This window comes from Peromyscus californicus, unplaced genomic scaffold (assembly GCF_007827085.1).
Source record: "Peromyscus californicus insignis strain IS unplaced genomic scaffold, ASM782708v3 Scaffold_4__1_contigs__length_199733344, whole genome shotgun sequence".
Lineage (NCBI taxonomy): Eukaryota > Metazoa > Chordata > Mammalia > Rodentia > Cricetidae > Peromyscus > Peromyscus californicus.
In genome coordinates, this window is record NW_026294562.1 from 158,373,712 (window position 1) to 158,388,442 (window position 14,731).

At 44.3% G+C, this 14,731-nt stretch overlaps 1 protein-coding gene across 1 annotated transcript in view; it reads left to right on the top strand.

Moving 5' to 3' along the window:
* Window positions 1-1,176: 1,176 nt before the first annotated feature.
* Tdrd12 (tudor domain containing 12) overlaps window positions 1,177-14,731 on the top strand; it is an 84,191-nt gene continuing 70,636 nt past the window's right edge. The window contains exons 1-4 of the mRNA XM_052760253.1: window positions 1,177-1,197; window positions 1,403-1,531; window positions 8,753-8,911; window positions 12,971-13,107. Coding sequence (XP_052616213.1) covers window positions 1,177-1,197; window positions 1,403-1,531; window positions 8,753-8,911; window positions 12,971-13,107 — 446 coding nt within the window. The remainder of the gene's footprint in view (window positions 1,198-1,402; window positions 1,532-8,752; window positions 8,912-12,970; window positions 13,108-14,731) is intronic.

Sequence of the window (14,731 nt, forward strand, 5' to 3'; positions counted from 1 at the left end):
ACTGAACCATCTACCTAGTTCCAGTTTTTTTTCTTTTTGTTTTGTTTCTTCACTCTCCTGATGCTTACAACTTTTTCTTTTTCTTTTGTTTCTTCACCCTCCAGGCTTGCTGGTCATCAAGCCTCAGGGATCTGCCTATTTCTTCCTCTGTGGTACTGGGATTGTACCACCACACTTGGGTTTTTAAAAATGGAATCTAGGGATTGAACTCAGGTCCTCATATGTATGTGGCAACAAGCCCTTTATTCATTGAACTATCTCTCCAGCACCAAGCTTACTTTGTTTGTTTGTTTGTTTGTTTGTTTTTGAGACAGGGTTTTTCTGTGTAGCTCTGGCTGTCCTGGAAATTGCTTTGTAGATCAGGCTGGCCTCAAACTCACAGAGATCTGCCTGCCTCTGACTCCTGAGGGCTGGGATTAAAGATGTCGTGCACCATCACCTCCAGTTCCTCAAGCTTGCTCTGAAAACTGGATGCTATGTGCACACTGTTTCCCAAACACATGACCCCCTCTCCTCCAATTTCCACTTTCTTGAAGCCAAGTCTCTTTGCCATCTTGAGTACTTTACCAGAAGATGAATACAATTGAATACAAACTGAAGCAATTTTTGTTTTTTCAGAATTCAACCATCAAAGAATTCTTTTGTAAAACCATTTAGGTCTATCACCTCTTTTTTTTTTTTTTTTTTTTTCGAGACAGGGTTTCTCTGTGTAGCTTTGTGCCTTTCCTGGATCTCGCGCTGTAGACCAGGCTGGCCTCGAACTCACAGAGATCCGCCTGCCTCTGCCTCCCGGGTGCTGGGATTAAAGGCGTGCGCCACCACCGCCCGGCAGGTCTATCACCTCTTTAGAGTCGTGGTTCCTTTAATTTTAATGGACTATTTTTCCACTTTCTTTTGTTTTTTGGCGATGCCGGAGAGCACTGACAGCTAACCTTCCCTGTGCTTCTGAGTGTCCTTCGTTTCACAGTGTGATCGATCACATTTAACTCAGAAACGCTATCCCCCAATACGAGATGAGAAAATGGGGAGTTTAAAGAAGCCCCGTGCTAGCACAACAATGAAATACAGGTGTGGGCAGAACCTGGCTCAGGAGGTGGGGCTTTGTCTGGAATGTGGTCAGGTGGAAATGATGCCAGGAAGCCACAAGACCTGAGTGGCTGATTAGAAAATGGTACCATGGCTGCAAGCCAAAGTCAGGTATTGATATGAGAGAGATCCAACAGAAGCAGTGTGATGGAGGATGGAAGCTGGTCCAAAGGTAGTGGCAGGCAATACTGCTAAAGCCTTGGCATGCATGTAGCCACTCCATCCTGGGGAGAGGGAGGGAAACGGGGGGGGGGGGGGAGGGTGGAGTAAGACTGTGCATTGGAGGAGAGGGACTGTGTCCTTTCTAACCTTGTAGTTCACCGCCACGCCTCAGGGAGGCGCTGTACGCAGCCAGGCCGTTATCCAGGCCGTTGGCGCCCAGGTGCTTTCTAGCCCTCGCGAGGCCTGTGCGCAGGCGCGGGGTGAACAGCGCGGGCCGTTGAAGGTGCGTGCGCGGAGCTTGCGAGGTCCCTAGTGCCCCAGGCCAGGCTGCAGCGTCCTCAGTGGCGAGGGACGCGAGCTGTGGCACTCAGAGAGCTGTCTGGTGTAAGGGACTCTGCACGAGAAGGACGAGGAGGCGTCGGCGGGATGCTGGAGGTCCTGGTGCTAAAGGTGAGGCGCACCGGCCACCTTCCTCGAGGCGCTTCCCCACGTGCGGCTGCCATCTTGGGGTTCCTGAAGCCCAGCTGCCCGAGGCTCGCTTTTGGATAAGCCAGGGAGGGACACAGTTGCACACCCTGGTAATGTCGGTTGCAGATGCGATGGCAAAGGCTAGTAGCATTCAACTATCCAGTATTAGGAACTGGGTTCTCAGTGGAGCATGAAGGAAAAACCACAGTGAGTTCCGGGCCAGCCAGGGCTACATCCTGAGAACTTAGTTCACAGATACCACCTCCCAAAAATTAAATATTCATTGGTGAACTGATCTGTTACAATTAAATTTATTATGTAAAATTTGCCCTTGTGACCTTGGTACAGTCACTTTAACATTTGTGTTACCTGTGTGAGAATGCATGACAGCTGACCTGAAGTCAAGCCTGTTGGCAAGTACCTTTTACTGAATCAGCTTACTGGCTCTTTTTTTTTTTTTTTTTAATCTTTTGTTTTTTCAAGACAGGGTTTCTCTGTAGTTTGGTGACTGTCCTGAATCTCGCTCTGTAGTCCAGCCTGGCCTCGAACTCACAGAGATTCACCTGGCTCTGCCTCCCAAGTGCTGGGATTAAAGGCATGTGCCACCACCACCCGTCCCCTGCTTATTTTAATTAATTAATTAATTAATTTTAGGGTCTCACTTCTGTAACCCTGATTTGCTTGGTACTCCTTATGTAGACCAAGATGGCCTAGAACTTACAGAGATCCACCTGTATTTGGTTGGCCCTCCAGTGCTGGGATCAAGGTCATGCACTCCGACACCCAACCATCATTAAAAATTTATTTTTATTTTTTATTATGTGTCTGTGTCTGGATATGTGCACATGAGTGCAGGTACCCTCAGAGCTGTAGCTCCAAGCAGTTTTGTGAGTCACCCGATGTGGGTGATGGAAATGGATGAAAACTGAATTCAGGTCCTCTGCAAGAGCAAGGAACCAGTCACTCTTAACCAGAGCCATCTCTACAGCCCACCAGGCATCTTTTCACAGGATGATTACTCCCATTTGTAAATACAGCTGGGTGCTGTGGCACACTCTTGTAAGCCTAGCACTCAGAAGATGGAGGCTACCTTGGGCTATGTGATGTTCTGTCTCAAAACCCAAAACACGGCAAAGTCCCATTTCATAACTAAGCTTCTTTAGACACTGTAGCCATCTGGTCCTTAAGTTCTCGAGCTTACTGTAAGAGCTACTTTCAAGTCCTTGCCAGTTAAGCATCTAGGCAACTTGGGTGTCATCCCTCTCTCCCTTTCTAAGGTAGAGCTCTGAATCTTGAGGTATTAGGCAAGTGCCTACCACTGAGCTATACCCCCAGCCCTGGGGTCACTGCCTAGTGACTTTTCTTGGCCGTGTGTCATGGTTACATTCTTCATATGCCTATTAACTGGTTTTACTGGACCTTGCTTTGTCCCTTCCTTGTTATATTAAGCATGAAGGTGACTTTTTGCTATTAATTATTTGACTACAGACTACAAAATCAGAATGACTGATGTCTCCCCCCCCCATTATTATAAAACCCTTCACACATCCAATCATGGTGGTACACACCTTTAATCCCAGCACTCAGGAGGTAGAGGCAGGTAGATCTTTGTGAGTTTGAGGCCAGCCTGAAACATTGCCAGTTCCAGGCCAGTCAGGATACATAGTGAAATCTTGTCTTTAAAAATAATAATAATAGGGGGCTGGAGAGATGGCTCAGAGGTTAAGAACACTGGCTGTTCTTCCAGAGGTCCTGAGTTCAATTTCCAGCACCCATATGGTGGCTCGCAACCATCTGTAATGAGATCTGGCTCCCTCTTCTGGCCTGCAGGAATACGTGCAAACAGAACACTGTATACATAATAAATAAATCCTTAAAAAAAATAATAATAGCCGGACAGCAGTGGTACAGGCCTTTAATCCCAGCACTTGGGAGGCAGCGCCAGGTGGTGAGTTCCAGGCCAGCCTGGGCTACAGAGCAAGATCCAGGACAAGCACCAAAACTACACAGAGAAACCAAATAAATAAATAAATAAATAAATAATAAAATCACACCTTCAGAAGAGTAGAAAAATACTGCATCAAACTTGTATCCCTGCTCTCTGGTGTGTAGGATGCAGAGTTGTGGTGTCTTGTTGCTTCTAGTCCCTCCTCTCAGCAGGCAGAGGTAGAACATGCGTTTGCAAAATCAATGGTGGTTTTAATTGGTGTTTTTAATTCAAATTTAACTTTTTTCACTTTCTAGCTTATCTCTAAAAATGATACTTTGTGCAGTTTTAAATTTTATTTGTATGTGTGATTGTTTGGATAAGGATAGGCTCATAGATTTGATTGCTTGGTCACTGGGCATTATTTGAAAAGATTTGCAAACTTCCTTGTTGGAGGAAGTGTCTTAAGAGGTGGGCTTTGAGGTTTTCAAAGCCCAAGCCAGGCCCACTGGCTCTCTCTTCCTGCTTGTGGATCTGGATGTAGAACTCTCAGCTCCTTCTCCAGCGCCATGTCTGCCTGTCTGCGCGGTGCCGTGCTGATAATGGACTAAACCCCTGAACTGTAAGCCAGAAACAATTAAATGCTGTTATTTTTTTTGTTTTTTGTTTATTTTTATGTTTTGAGTAAAACAAAAACTTATTCTAAGCCACAGTCATCCTAGGGTACCCCCTGCCATATAGCCTCCCTGGTTCTGTGGGTTGCAGTCTGATTGTTCTTTGCTTTATATCTAGAATCCACTTATGAGTGAGTACATACCATGTTTGTCCTTCTGGGTTTGGATTACTTCACTCAGGATGATATTTTCTAGTTCCATCCATTTGCCTGCAAATTTCATGCTGTCATTGTTTTTCTCTGCTGAGTAGTACTCCATTGTGTATATGTACCACTTTTTCTTAATCCATTCTTCAGTTGACAGGCATCTAGGTTGTTTCCAGGTTCTGGCTATTACAAATAGTGCTGCTATGAACATAGTTGAGCATGTTTCTTTGTGGTATGATTGAGCCACAAGATATGCCCAAGAGTGGTATGGCTGAGTCTTAAGGTAGATCGATTTCCAATTTTCTGAGAAACCGCCATACTGATTTCTACAGTGGTTGTACAAGCTTGCATTCCCACCAGCAGTGGAGGAGTGTTCCCTTTGCTCCACATCCTCTCCAACATTGACTGTCATTAGTGTTTTGATCATAGCCATTCTGACAGGTGTAAGGTGGTATCTCAGAGTCGTTTTGATTTGCATTTCTCTGATGATTAAGGATGTTGAGCATTTCTTTAAATGCCTTTCAGCCATTTGTGATTCTTCTTTTGAGAATTCTCTGTTTAGCTCTTTAGCCCATTTTTTAATTGGATTGTTAAGTATTTTGATGTCTAGTTTCTTGAGTTCTTTATATACTTTGGAGATCAGTCCTCTGTCAGATGTAGGGTTGGTAAAGGTCTTTTCCCATTCTGTAGGCTGTCTTTTGGTCTTATTGACTGTCTTTTGCCCTACAAAAGCTTCTCAGTTTCAAGAGGTCCTATTTATTAATTGTTGTGCTCAGTGTCTGTGCTGCTGGTGTTATATTTAGGAAGTGATCTCCTGTGCCAATGCATTCAAGTGTACTTCCTACTTTCTCTTCTATTAAGTATAGTGTAACTAGATTTATGTTGAGGTCTTGATCCACTTGGACTTGAGTTTTGTGCATGGTCACAGATATGGATCTATTTGTAATCTTTTACATACTGACATCCAGTTATGCCAGCACCATTTGTTGAAGATACTTTCTTTTTTCATTGTATAGATTGGCTTCTTTGTCAAATATCAGGTGTTCATATGTGTGTGGATTAATGTCAGGGTCTTCAATTCGATTCCATTGGTCTGTATGTCGGTTTTTATACCAGTACCAAGCTGTTTTTATTACTATAGCTCTATAGTAGAGCTTGAGGTCAGGGGTGGTGATGCCTCCAGAGGTTGCTTTATTGTACAGGATTCTTTTAGCTGTATAATATCCTGGGTCTTTTGTTTTTCCATACGAAGTTGAGTATTTTTCTTTCCAGGTCTGTGAAGAGTTGTGTTGGGATTTTGATGGGGATTGCATTGAATCTGTAGATTGCTTTTGGTAAGATTGCTAGGTTCTGATGTTGTCATATAGGTCTGTATGTTGTTGACTGTATTTTTGCACTGGCGTCTACTCATCTCATCTCCTGCTCGGTATAGGTGGTGTCTGTGTCTGAAGTTGCCTCTCTTATTCTAATTGATAGTCTTGGTGCACTAGGAGTTCTTGGTTAAATCAGTGCTGTTGGGCTCTGATTCTTTGGGAGCAGCTGTTCCCAGTCGGTGTAGTGTAAGCTTATGAGTCTAGTGATCTGGTTCGGTGACTGGTCGGCACCCTCTTTTGTGTTCTCAGGTCACGTTTTGCTCATTTGTCAACTCCTCAGCTGATCTTGTTTCCTCAGACTGCAGACTGTAGGATTCTGAGTCCTCTCCCGAATGGATCTCAGCTGAACAGGTTATTTAGTAGGGTAATCTCACCAACACTTCCAAGTTGTTGGGTTTCGCAGGATCGGCAGCTGGGCCCTGGGTTGGCCTCAGACTGAGTGCTTGTATCCGTTCTAGTCACGTCTCACGGAGATGGCTCCTTCCCTGGGTGCTGGGGTTAAAGGCGTTCCTGTTCCAGGTTCTTATTCTCCTTGTTTTCACTAACTCCTCAGCGTGTAATAGCTCAGTTTCTGGTCTTTATTACAACTGCATCTCTGCCACCGCTCACCCTGCCTCTGCCGCAGCTCTGTCTGCCTCTGCCAAATGCTGTCATTTTTAAGAGTTGCGTACTCATAGTGTCTCTTCACAGCAACAGAACACTGACTATATGTATCTGGGTTATACCGTGTGTGATGGTATCCTTGAAGGCTAGAAGACGGCATTCGATCATCTGGAACTGGAGTTACAGGTGGTTTTGAGCTCCCAGGCTTGAGGTCTGGGGATGAACTCAGGTCCTTTGGAAGGGGAGCAAGTGGTCTTAGCTGCTGCTTTCTCTTCATCTCTTGTAGGTCTTTTTATTCCATTTTAATTTATTCTCTGTGTGTGTGCTCGGCAGCAGGCATGTAGAGGTCAGAGGACAACTTAACAACTTGTGGAATTTTCTCCTACTTTTTGGGTTCCAGGGATCAAACCACTCGGGGCTTGGCGGCAGTCAGGCACGTTTATGGCAGAGCCATCTCACTGCCCTGATTGTTTTTAAATAATAATGTATAACAAGATAAATTCAGATAGCTCTGACTTTAATATTCTACTCCCCCCTCCCCTTTCCCCAGGTAATAATTTATATTTGTTTGATTTATCTGTTATCCTATCCCAGCTTTTTGGCGTTGCCCATGCTAGTTAAGTGCAATCTACCACTGAACCGTATCCCAGCTCCTCGTTGGCTTTCTTTCAGTCCTCGTCCGTCCCCCACCCTCCCTCTAGCCCTTGAACCCCTGTGTAACTATGGATGTTGTTGAACCCCCATCCTCCTCCCTCTGCCTCCTAAGTGCTGGGATTCCAGGTGTGTGCCAACTCCTCCCATTTTATGACATGCTGGAGATGAGAGGAAAATGTCAGACATACGGGGCAAGTGTGTTACCAACTGAGCTCCATCTCCAGCCCCCATTTCTCTCTGAATAAATAATAGAATGTCGACATGCACTGCATCCTGTGTGACTTTGGACTTAACATGACTGAGGTGAATGAAGAAGGGATAGATACATAGACACATGGACTGAAAGACTGGGATATGGTGGGCTGTGTGCACTCTGATGGAGCAGCAACAACTATGCTCAAGCAGAACCTCAGTGAGTTCGTGACGTACAGCAAGAGCATGAGGGCTTAGCTAGTCCAAAAGGAGTCTTGGTATCAGAGCCTTCTTGAGTTGCAGTCATCCAGGAGGAAGAAGCTGTACGTGTTAGTTTTTATACACACTGTCACCATCCACACTCCAACCAGAGGAAGGCTTTGCTGACTCCCATGAGTCTGAGGCATTGGTGTCCATGACAAGCCTGTGCCCATGTCAACAATACACATTACTTAGGACTTTATCTGCTCCTTACAGACTCACTCAGAGCTTCCTTGGCTTCCCACACTTATGTTATTTTATTTTGTTTTTGTTTTTTGTTTGTTTTGTTTTAAGACAGGATCTGTCTTACATAGCCCTGGCTGTCCTGGAACTCGCTCTGTAGACTGGGCTGGCCTAAAACTCACAGAGATACACCTGCCTCCGCCTCCTGAGTGCTGGGATTAAAGGCGTGCACCACCACTCCCAGCAGATTTTTTTCTTTCTTAAAAAAAGGTTATAAATACTGCCCATGGCTTGCTTATGTATATCATGTATATTTTGAAATATTGGAGAGCAAGGGCATCTGTTTGCTTTGGGGGGGTAGAATTTGAAACAGGAGTTAGACCCATAGTCTAGACTGGTTTTGAACTTGTGATCCCCCTGCCTCAGCCTCCTGAGTACTACTATTATACATGTGTGCTGCCATGCTTAGTATCCTGTTTGGTTTTGAATTGTGCACATAATTGAGAATTGCTTGCCTATGCTTGTCTATGTGCTTGGGGATTTTATCTTCAGTGTGACCTTTTTTGTTTTTGTTGCCTGTTTTTGTTTTTATATTTTTTGTTTGTTTGTTTTCAAGACAGGATGTCACTATGTAGCTCTGGCTGTTCTGGAACCCACTGTGTAGACCAGGCTGGCCTCAAACTCACATAGATGCACCACTATATCTGCTTCAATCTGACCATTTAAGACAAAAGTGTTTGTCAAGGATTTGTTAGATCCCTTAATGTTAGAAATAGTTACTGTGGCCGGCGGTGGTGGCGCACGCCTTTAATCCCAGCACTCGGGAGGCAGAGGCAGGAGGATCTATGTGAGTTCGAGGCCAGCCTGGTCTACAAAGTGAGTTCCAGGAAAGGCGCAAAACTACAGGGAAACCCTGTCTCGAAAAACCAAAAAAAAAAAGGAAATAGTTACTGTGACTTGAGGTTTTACATCACATGACTACTTCTAAATCATACATTATTTTGTCTTCTTAAATATTTACAGATTGAAGATCCAGGTTGCTTCTGGGTAATTATAAAAGGATGTAGTCATTTTTTAGAACAAGAAGTCGACTATCAAAAACTAAACAGTGCCATGAATGACTTCTATAACAGCATGTGTCAAGACATAGAAATAAAGCCATTAATGCTGGAAGAAGGGCAGGTATGTGCCTTCTTCTGTTGTCATTAGGCCTAAATGTGCTTCGATGTCAGTGTTTAAAACAGCACTCAAAATGCAAAGTGTTCTCTCCCTAGATGGTGAAAGCCTTGGGATATTCAGCAGCTCCTGTCATTGCCTGGTGCTAGTTTACTTTGCCTAAGCTAGAACCTAGTCTTGGAAGAGGATGGTTGGGCAAGGTTCTCCAACCGTGTGGGCTCCAGGATCAAACTTGGTTGGCCTTGCAGCAGGGGCCTTCACTGACAGAGCTATCTCACCCCCTGACTGTAAAAGCACATGGTCATCTTCCTGGGGCTGGGAGCCAGAATACTCTAGACCCAACATGTACATGGAGAGTCTTCAGCAAACAGGACATGGGATTTTAGTTAATGCTGGTGCCTCTTTTTTCTTTTTTCTTTTCTTTTCTTTCTTTCTTTTTTTTTTGTTGTTGTTACTCAGGCTTTGGGCAACTTGTGTTATTTTATTCTACTTGTTCCATGCCGTGGCCCTTCTGTGTTCTTACAACATAAACTCCATTGTCCACAGTCTCTTGTCAGGCCTTTTTCAGGAGAGTGGGCTTTTACAGTAGTGTGATAGGAAGAGATTTATAAGCTTGTTTTGAGAAAAAACTAGAAAATATTTGTGTCCCCCCCCATTATCACTGTAACATGGTGTATTATTTTTCATGTGACACTAAATGTTAGCTTGAAAAATGAAAGTGGTCAGCTGGTCTTTTAAGGTGTGTGTGCATGTGCATCTGTCTGTGTATTTCAGATGCCTGTTTACTCTTAAACCCTCCCCTTTGTCCTCTGTATTTCGTGTAGACTGATAGCATAGTGAAATGTTTAAATAGATTTGATCTCTCTTTCCCTCAGTAATATTTATGCCGTGAGCTTTCTGTTGTATTAATTTGGGAGATAAGGCTATGTTGGGAGGTTGCCCGTGGACGGAGATTGCGACAGCCTGGTCTCACCCTTGACATTACCATCAGTGGTCTACTTAATGGTCTCTCCATTCAGTAGTGGCTACCACTGCCTAGATCAGCTCTTTGATTTGTGTGTTTTTTTTTTTTTTTTTGGTTTTTCGAGACAGGGTTTCTCTGTGTAGCTTTGCGCCTTTCCTGGGACTCACTTGGTAGCCCAGGCTGGCCTCGAATTCACAGAGATCCGCCTGGCTCTGCCTCCCGAATGCTGGGATTAAAGGCGTGCGCCACCACCGCCCGGCTGATTTGTGTTTTTGACAGAAGATTTTTCTCAGTCCCTCTGCATTCTGAGTTAGGATTCATAAATCCAAAAGTAGAATTTTCCCTCCTTTGTTAACAAAGTATGAGATAGTTAGCTGGGTGTGGTGGCACTTGGGGGAGGCAGAGGCAGGCGGATCTCTATGAGGTCCAGACAAGAGAGCCAGGGCTGTGTAGAGAGACCCAATCTCAACAACAACAACCAAACAGAAAATAAAGAAACAATTTGTAGTGTAAACACTTAAGAATGATTTTTTTGAAATTTATGTATGAGTGCTATATCTGCATGTACAACTTTATGCCAGAAGAGGGCACCAGATCTCATTATAGATGGTTGTGAGCCACCATGTAGGTGCTGGGAATTGAACTCAGGACCTCTGGAAGAGCTGCCAGTGCTCTTAACCTCTGAGCCATCTCTCCAGCTCTCTTAAGAATGATTCTTATTCTTACAATTTTTCATCTTAGTAATTGGTGCCCAGTTATCTAGTATTCCGTCTTCTCTGTTTATTTACTTAATTTTTATTTTGTACTAGTGATGGGATCCGAGCTTCATGCAGGCCTGTGGACTGTGCCGCGGCCCTTTGCACTTGATCTTTGTGCCTGTGAACTGTGCTGCGGCCCTTTGCACTTGATCTTTGTGCCTGTGGACTGTGCCGCGGCCCTTTGCACTTGATCTTTGTGCCTGTGGACTGGGCTGCGGCCCTTTGCACTTGATCTTTGTGCCTGTGGACTGGGCCGCGGCCCTTTGCACTTCACGGTGCCGTTCTCATCTTTGTGACTTTTCTTTTTCAAAAGCTAGTGTGTCTGTCAGATGCCCTTAATCCAGGGGCTTTGGTGCTGCTTCCCCAGAAGGAACATCTTTCTGTAAGCTGCTTTTCTGCATGTGGCTGACAAAAGATAGGGCATCAGGCATCATGCAAGAGTGCAGTTTGTGCATGGCTCAAGACCATGGTAACCGTACAGCATCCTGGGCATTTCACATCCATGAGATAGGAATGGGAGCCCTGCCAGGCACTGCCTCTTGTGTTCCCTCTTTGTCTCTTGAAGAGGCATGAAGGAGAAGGCATGTTTTTATAGGGAGGTTGTCACCACCAGAAAGTGTGTGTTTTGAATAATAGGGATTGAAGCCGCATGTCTGCATACCGATACACTACCGAGCTACATCCTGTTCATTATGTGTGATCAGTGTTATACTTGATAGACTGCTGTAGAATAAGAGTTTCAAAATATGCTGAGTGTGGATGTTAACTGTGCAACGTATCCCACAGGTGTCTTTGATTTTGGCATTCAATAAAAGTTGCCCTCAATCTTTGCCAGAATTCTCTCCAGCCACTGACCTTTGAACTGTAAAGTTCTTGTGGAATGGCTGCACTGTATTTTCCAACTTCAGTTTGCAGGGTGGCCTTATAAAAGCCTGTGGTCACACATGGTTGGCCTGGGTGTGGATTGCCAGTCAAGTGGCCTGTGGCCTGGTGGGGCCCTGTGGTCCAGTAAGGATCATCAGGGTGGTTCCTTTAAGAGCAGCTGCAGGTATTCAGCCAGTAGTTTTTGAAGACTTAGTGTATGGCAGGCAGTGTTGTCGGGCCTGCCGACAGTCAGCTGGTTAGCTGGGTAGAGGCGTGTGGATTGAAGAGATAATGAAGAAGACAGAAAAGAGTCGAGAGGTCTGCCGGTCAATGCCGAGTTTATTTCACAGCCAGCTTATATACAGTTTGAAGGACAGAGGTAGGACAGTGCACAGCACATGCATTCAACCACTATCCATCCTGCCTTGTGTCAAGGAGCAGGCAGTTTCTTTTTCTATCTCGATGTACCTCCGACTGGCATCAGCAGCCTGCGTCTAGTTAGATAGTGTGTTCCTTCCTGTGGGCTAATCAGGACTTTCTCACAGCCCTTCAAGGAGACTCTGTGGGCTAATCAGGACTGTCTCACAGTCCTTCAAGGAGATTCTGTGGGCTAATCAGGACTTTCTCACAGCCCTGGAGCAAGCAAGCTTGAATTCTATTGACTCAGAATAGACTTCAGATTCATACTAGGAAACTATGAGTCAGTTATGGGCTCCCACACAATGTATATTGCCCAAACAAACCCCAGAAGACAAAGTTCATTCGGTCGTAAAGCCAGAAACTGTTTATGCCAGACAAAAAATAGATATTAAAGTGTGTGAGGCCATGAGGAAAAGTTCCAGGGGTTGAAGTTTCTGACTATCATTCGTAGGCTTTGTTCTCTGACTGAAGAAGAGAACAGTGCATTTTAACTTGCATGTTGTAGAGACAGCCTGGTTAAGGAGCTACCTTGCTAAGACTATTGGAGATCTGAGTTACTGCAGAACTTAATTTACAAAGACACTGGCAACAATAATAAAGTAACATCACCATGACAATATACTATAATAAAAATCTGCTCTAGGGCTATTTTTAGGTGAAATGACAGTTATTTGAACCAAGTGCTTCAGTCCTATGACAGCTGACCTGATGTCTAAGACAGGATGACTTCTAAGTGATTAAGAGGCCAGTACTGTTACATAGTATGTCCTGGGCAAGTGAGCAATTCATGTTCTAGGCTCAGTGGAGCAAGATGGTGTAAGAATTCCTTATGCGACTTGGAGCAGAGGATAATTAAAGTTATGAATTGTTTACTTCTGGAACTTTCATTCATCTTTTCAGATTATAATTAACTGTGAGCGATGAAAGGGAACTGCTATAGTAAGAAAACATTCCCTGAAATTCTGTCCTCACGGGCAGTGACTCCTTAGCTCTAGACTGTGATGAGCTGAGGGACTTCTGACGTCTCATGTGTGACTGGAGATTTGTTTTCATTTGCAGGTGTGTGTGGTGTACTGTCAGGAGCTGAAGTGCTGGTGCAGGGCTGTGATTAAGTCCATCATCTCTTCCGCAGACCATTACCTGGCAGAGTGTTTCCTTGTGGATTTTGCCAAGTATATTCCAGTAAAATCTAAAAAGTACATATGTGTTCATTTTGCCTTATATGCCTTAAGGAGACAAATGGCAGTTTTAAAGGAAAATGTCAACAAAGGAAGCACATTTAATTCTTGTCTTAAAAAAAATTATGTGTTTTAATTATGTGTACATGTGTAGTGTGTGTGTGTGTGTGTGTGTGTGTGTGTGTGTGTGTGTGTGGCAGAAGACCATTGAATCCTTGGAGCTGGAGTTAAGGCAGTTGTGAGCCACCTGATGTTGGTGGATAGGACCAAATTCAGGACCTCTGCCATAGCAGCATGTGTTCTTAACTGCTAAGTTATCTCTCCAACAAAACCAATGTCAATTTTTAAAGTAAGGAGAGGCTTGGGAGCACAAGTGGTCAGAATGGGGCTCAGGTGGCTTCTGTTCTGAAAGCATAAGGCAAGCCTTTCTGCATCTCTTGGTGCCTCTGTCAACCGCTGTCTGGTCTGTTCCCTTAGCTTGTTCATGGACACCAGAGGTCTTAGAGGGAGATTTGGTTCAAGAATGATGCTGCCAAGAGTAGAAACTTTTTGTCTCATAGAGGAGAAGGATGCAGACAGACCACTGTTAGGGTACCCAGGACAAAGTGTGCAAGCATATGTTCTTGGTTATCTGGCATAACACAGAGAGGGCAGGACACAGGAGCCAAATGTCCATTGGGCAGGCTGCTCCAGTTCTGGAGCTGAATGTCATGGTTTACTGAAACTAATAGGCCAGTCTTTGTATTTGTGCCAACCTTTCCAGTGTCCTTCCCAGAATAAAGGTGGTCAGTTAAGTAAATATGAGGACCCTTTTCCCGTGGCTAAGGCACTGTACAAAGTAGACTGCAGTTACATCAGACATGTGGCAAATGGGACATTAGGGTTTACAGAGAGTGCAGGAAGAAGCAGCTTGTGTCCACAGCTTTACAATTTCGATTTTTTTTTTAGGACAAGAGAATTACATGATGAAAGAGTCCAGGAAGAAGTTCAGTACAGCCACCATTTTCTAACCTTTTCTAGATAACCAGCCTGTGTAGTTGTCCATGGAGGGAATGGTGGGGACCCAGGAAGAGAGCCAGTTGATATTTAAATGTGATAGGTTAAAGTGACCTGTAGTTTGCCTAAAGAAAAATCGTGTAATTTATCAAATCTTAGTCCTCCAGCTCTTGTGACGACATCTGCCTGTTTACGGGAACTTTTCTGTGATCCTGACATGTTGTGTGTGGGGGTTGGTATTTAAGCCACAGTACACATATGGAGGTTAGGGGACAGCTTGCGGGGTCAGTCCTCTTCCTTCCTTCCCTTCTGAGCCCCACGTGGCTGTCTTCAGAGGTCACTCAGTCAGCAGCCTTGGTGGCACCTCACCTGCCTGAATTTGGGATTTTAAAATCTTAAATAGCAGCATGGTGATTCTAACACATGCCTGTAATCCTAGCACTTGGATATGGAAGCAGGCCTGTCTGAACTAGGTGAGACCTTATCTAAAAGAATAAAAAATAAAATTTCAAATAGACTTCTTCAATTGGTAGTCAAGCATTTCTCACCATTTGTAGCCTCATTAGATGTAGTTTTTGCTGTGCCATGGAATTTTAATCACATAGATTATGTATAATATGTAGACCTTTATATATACAACTTAAGT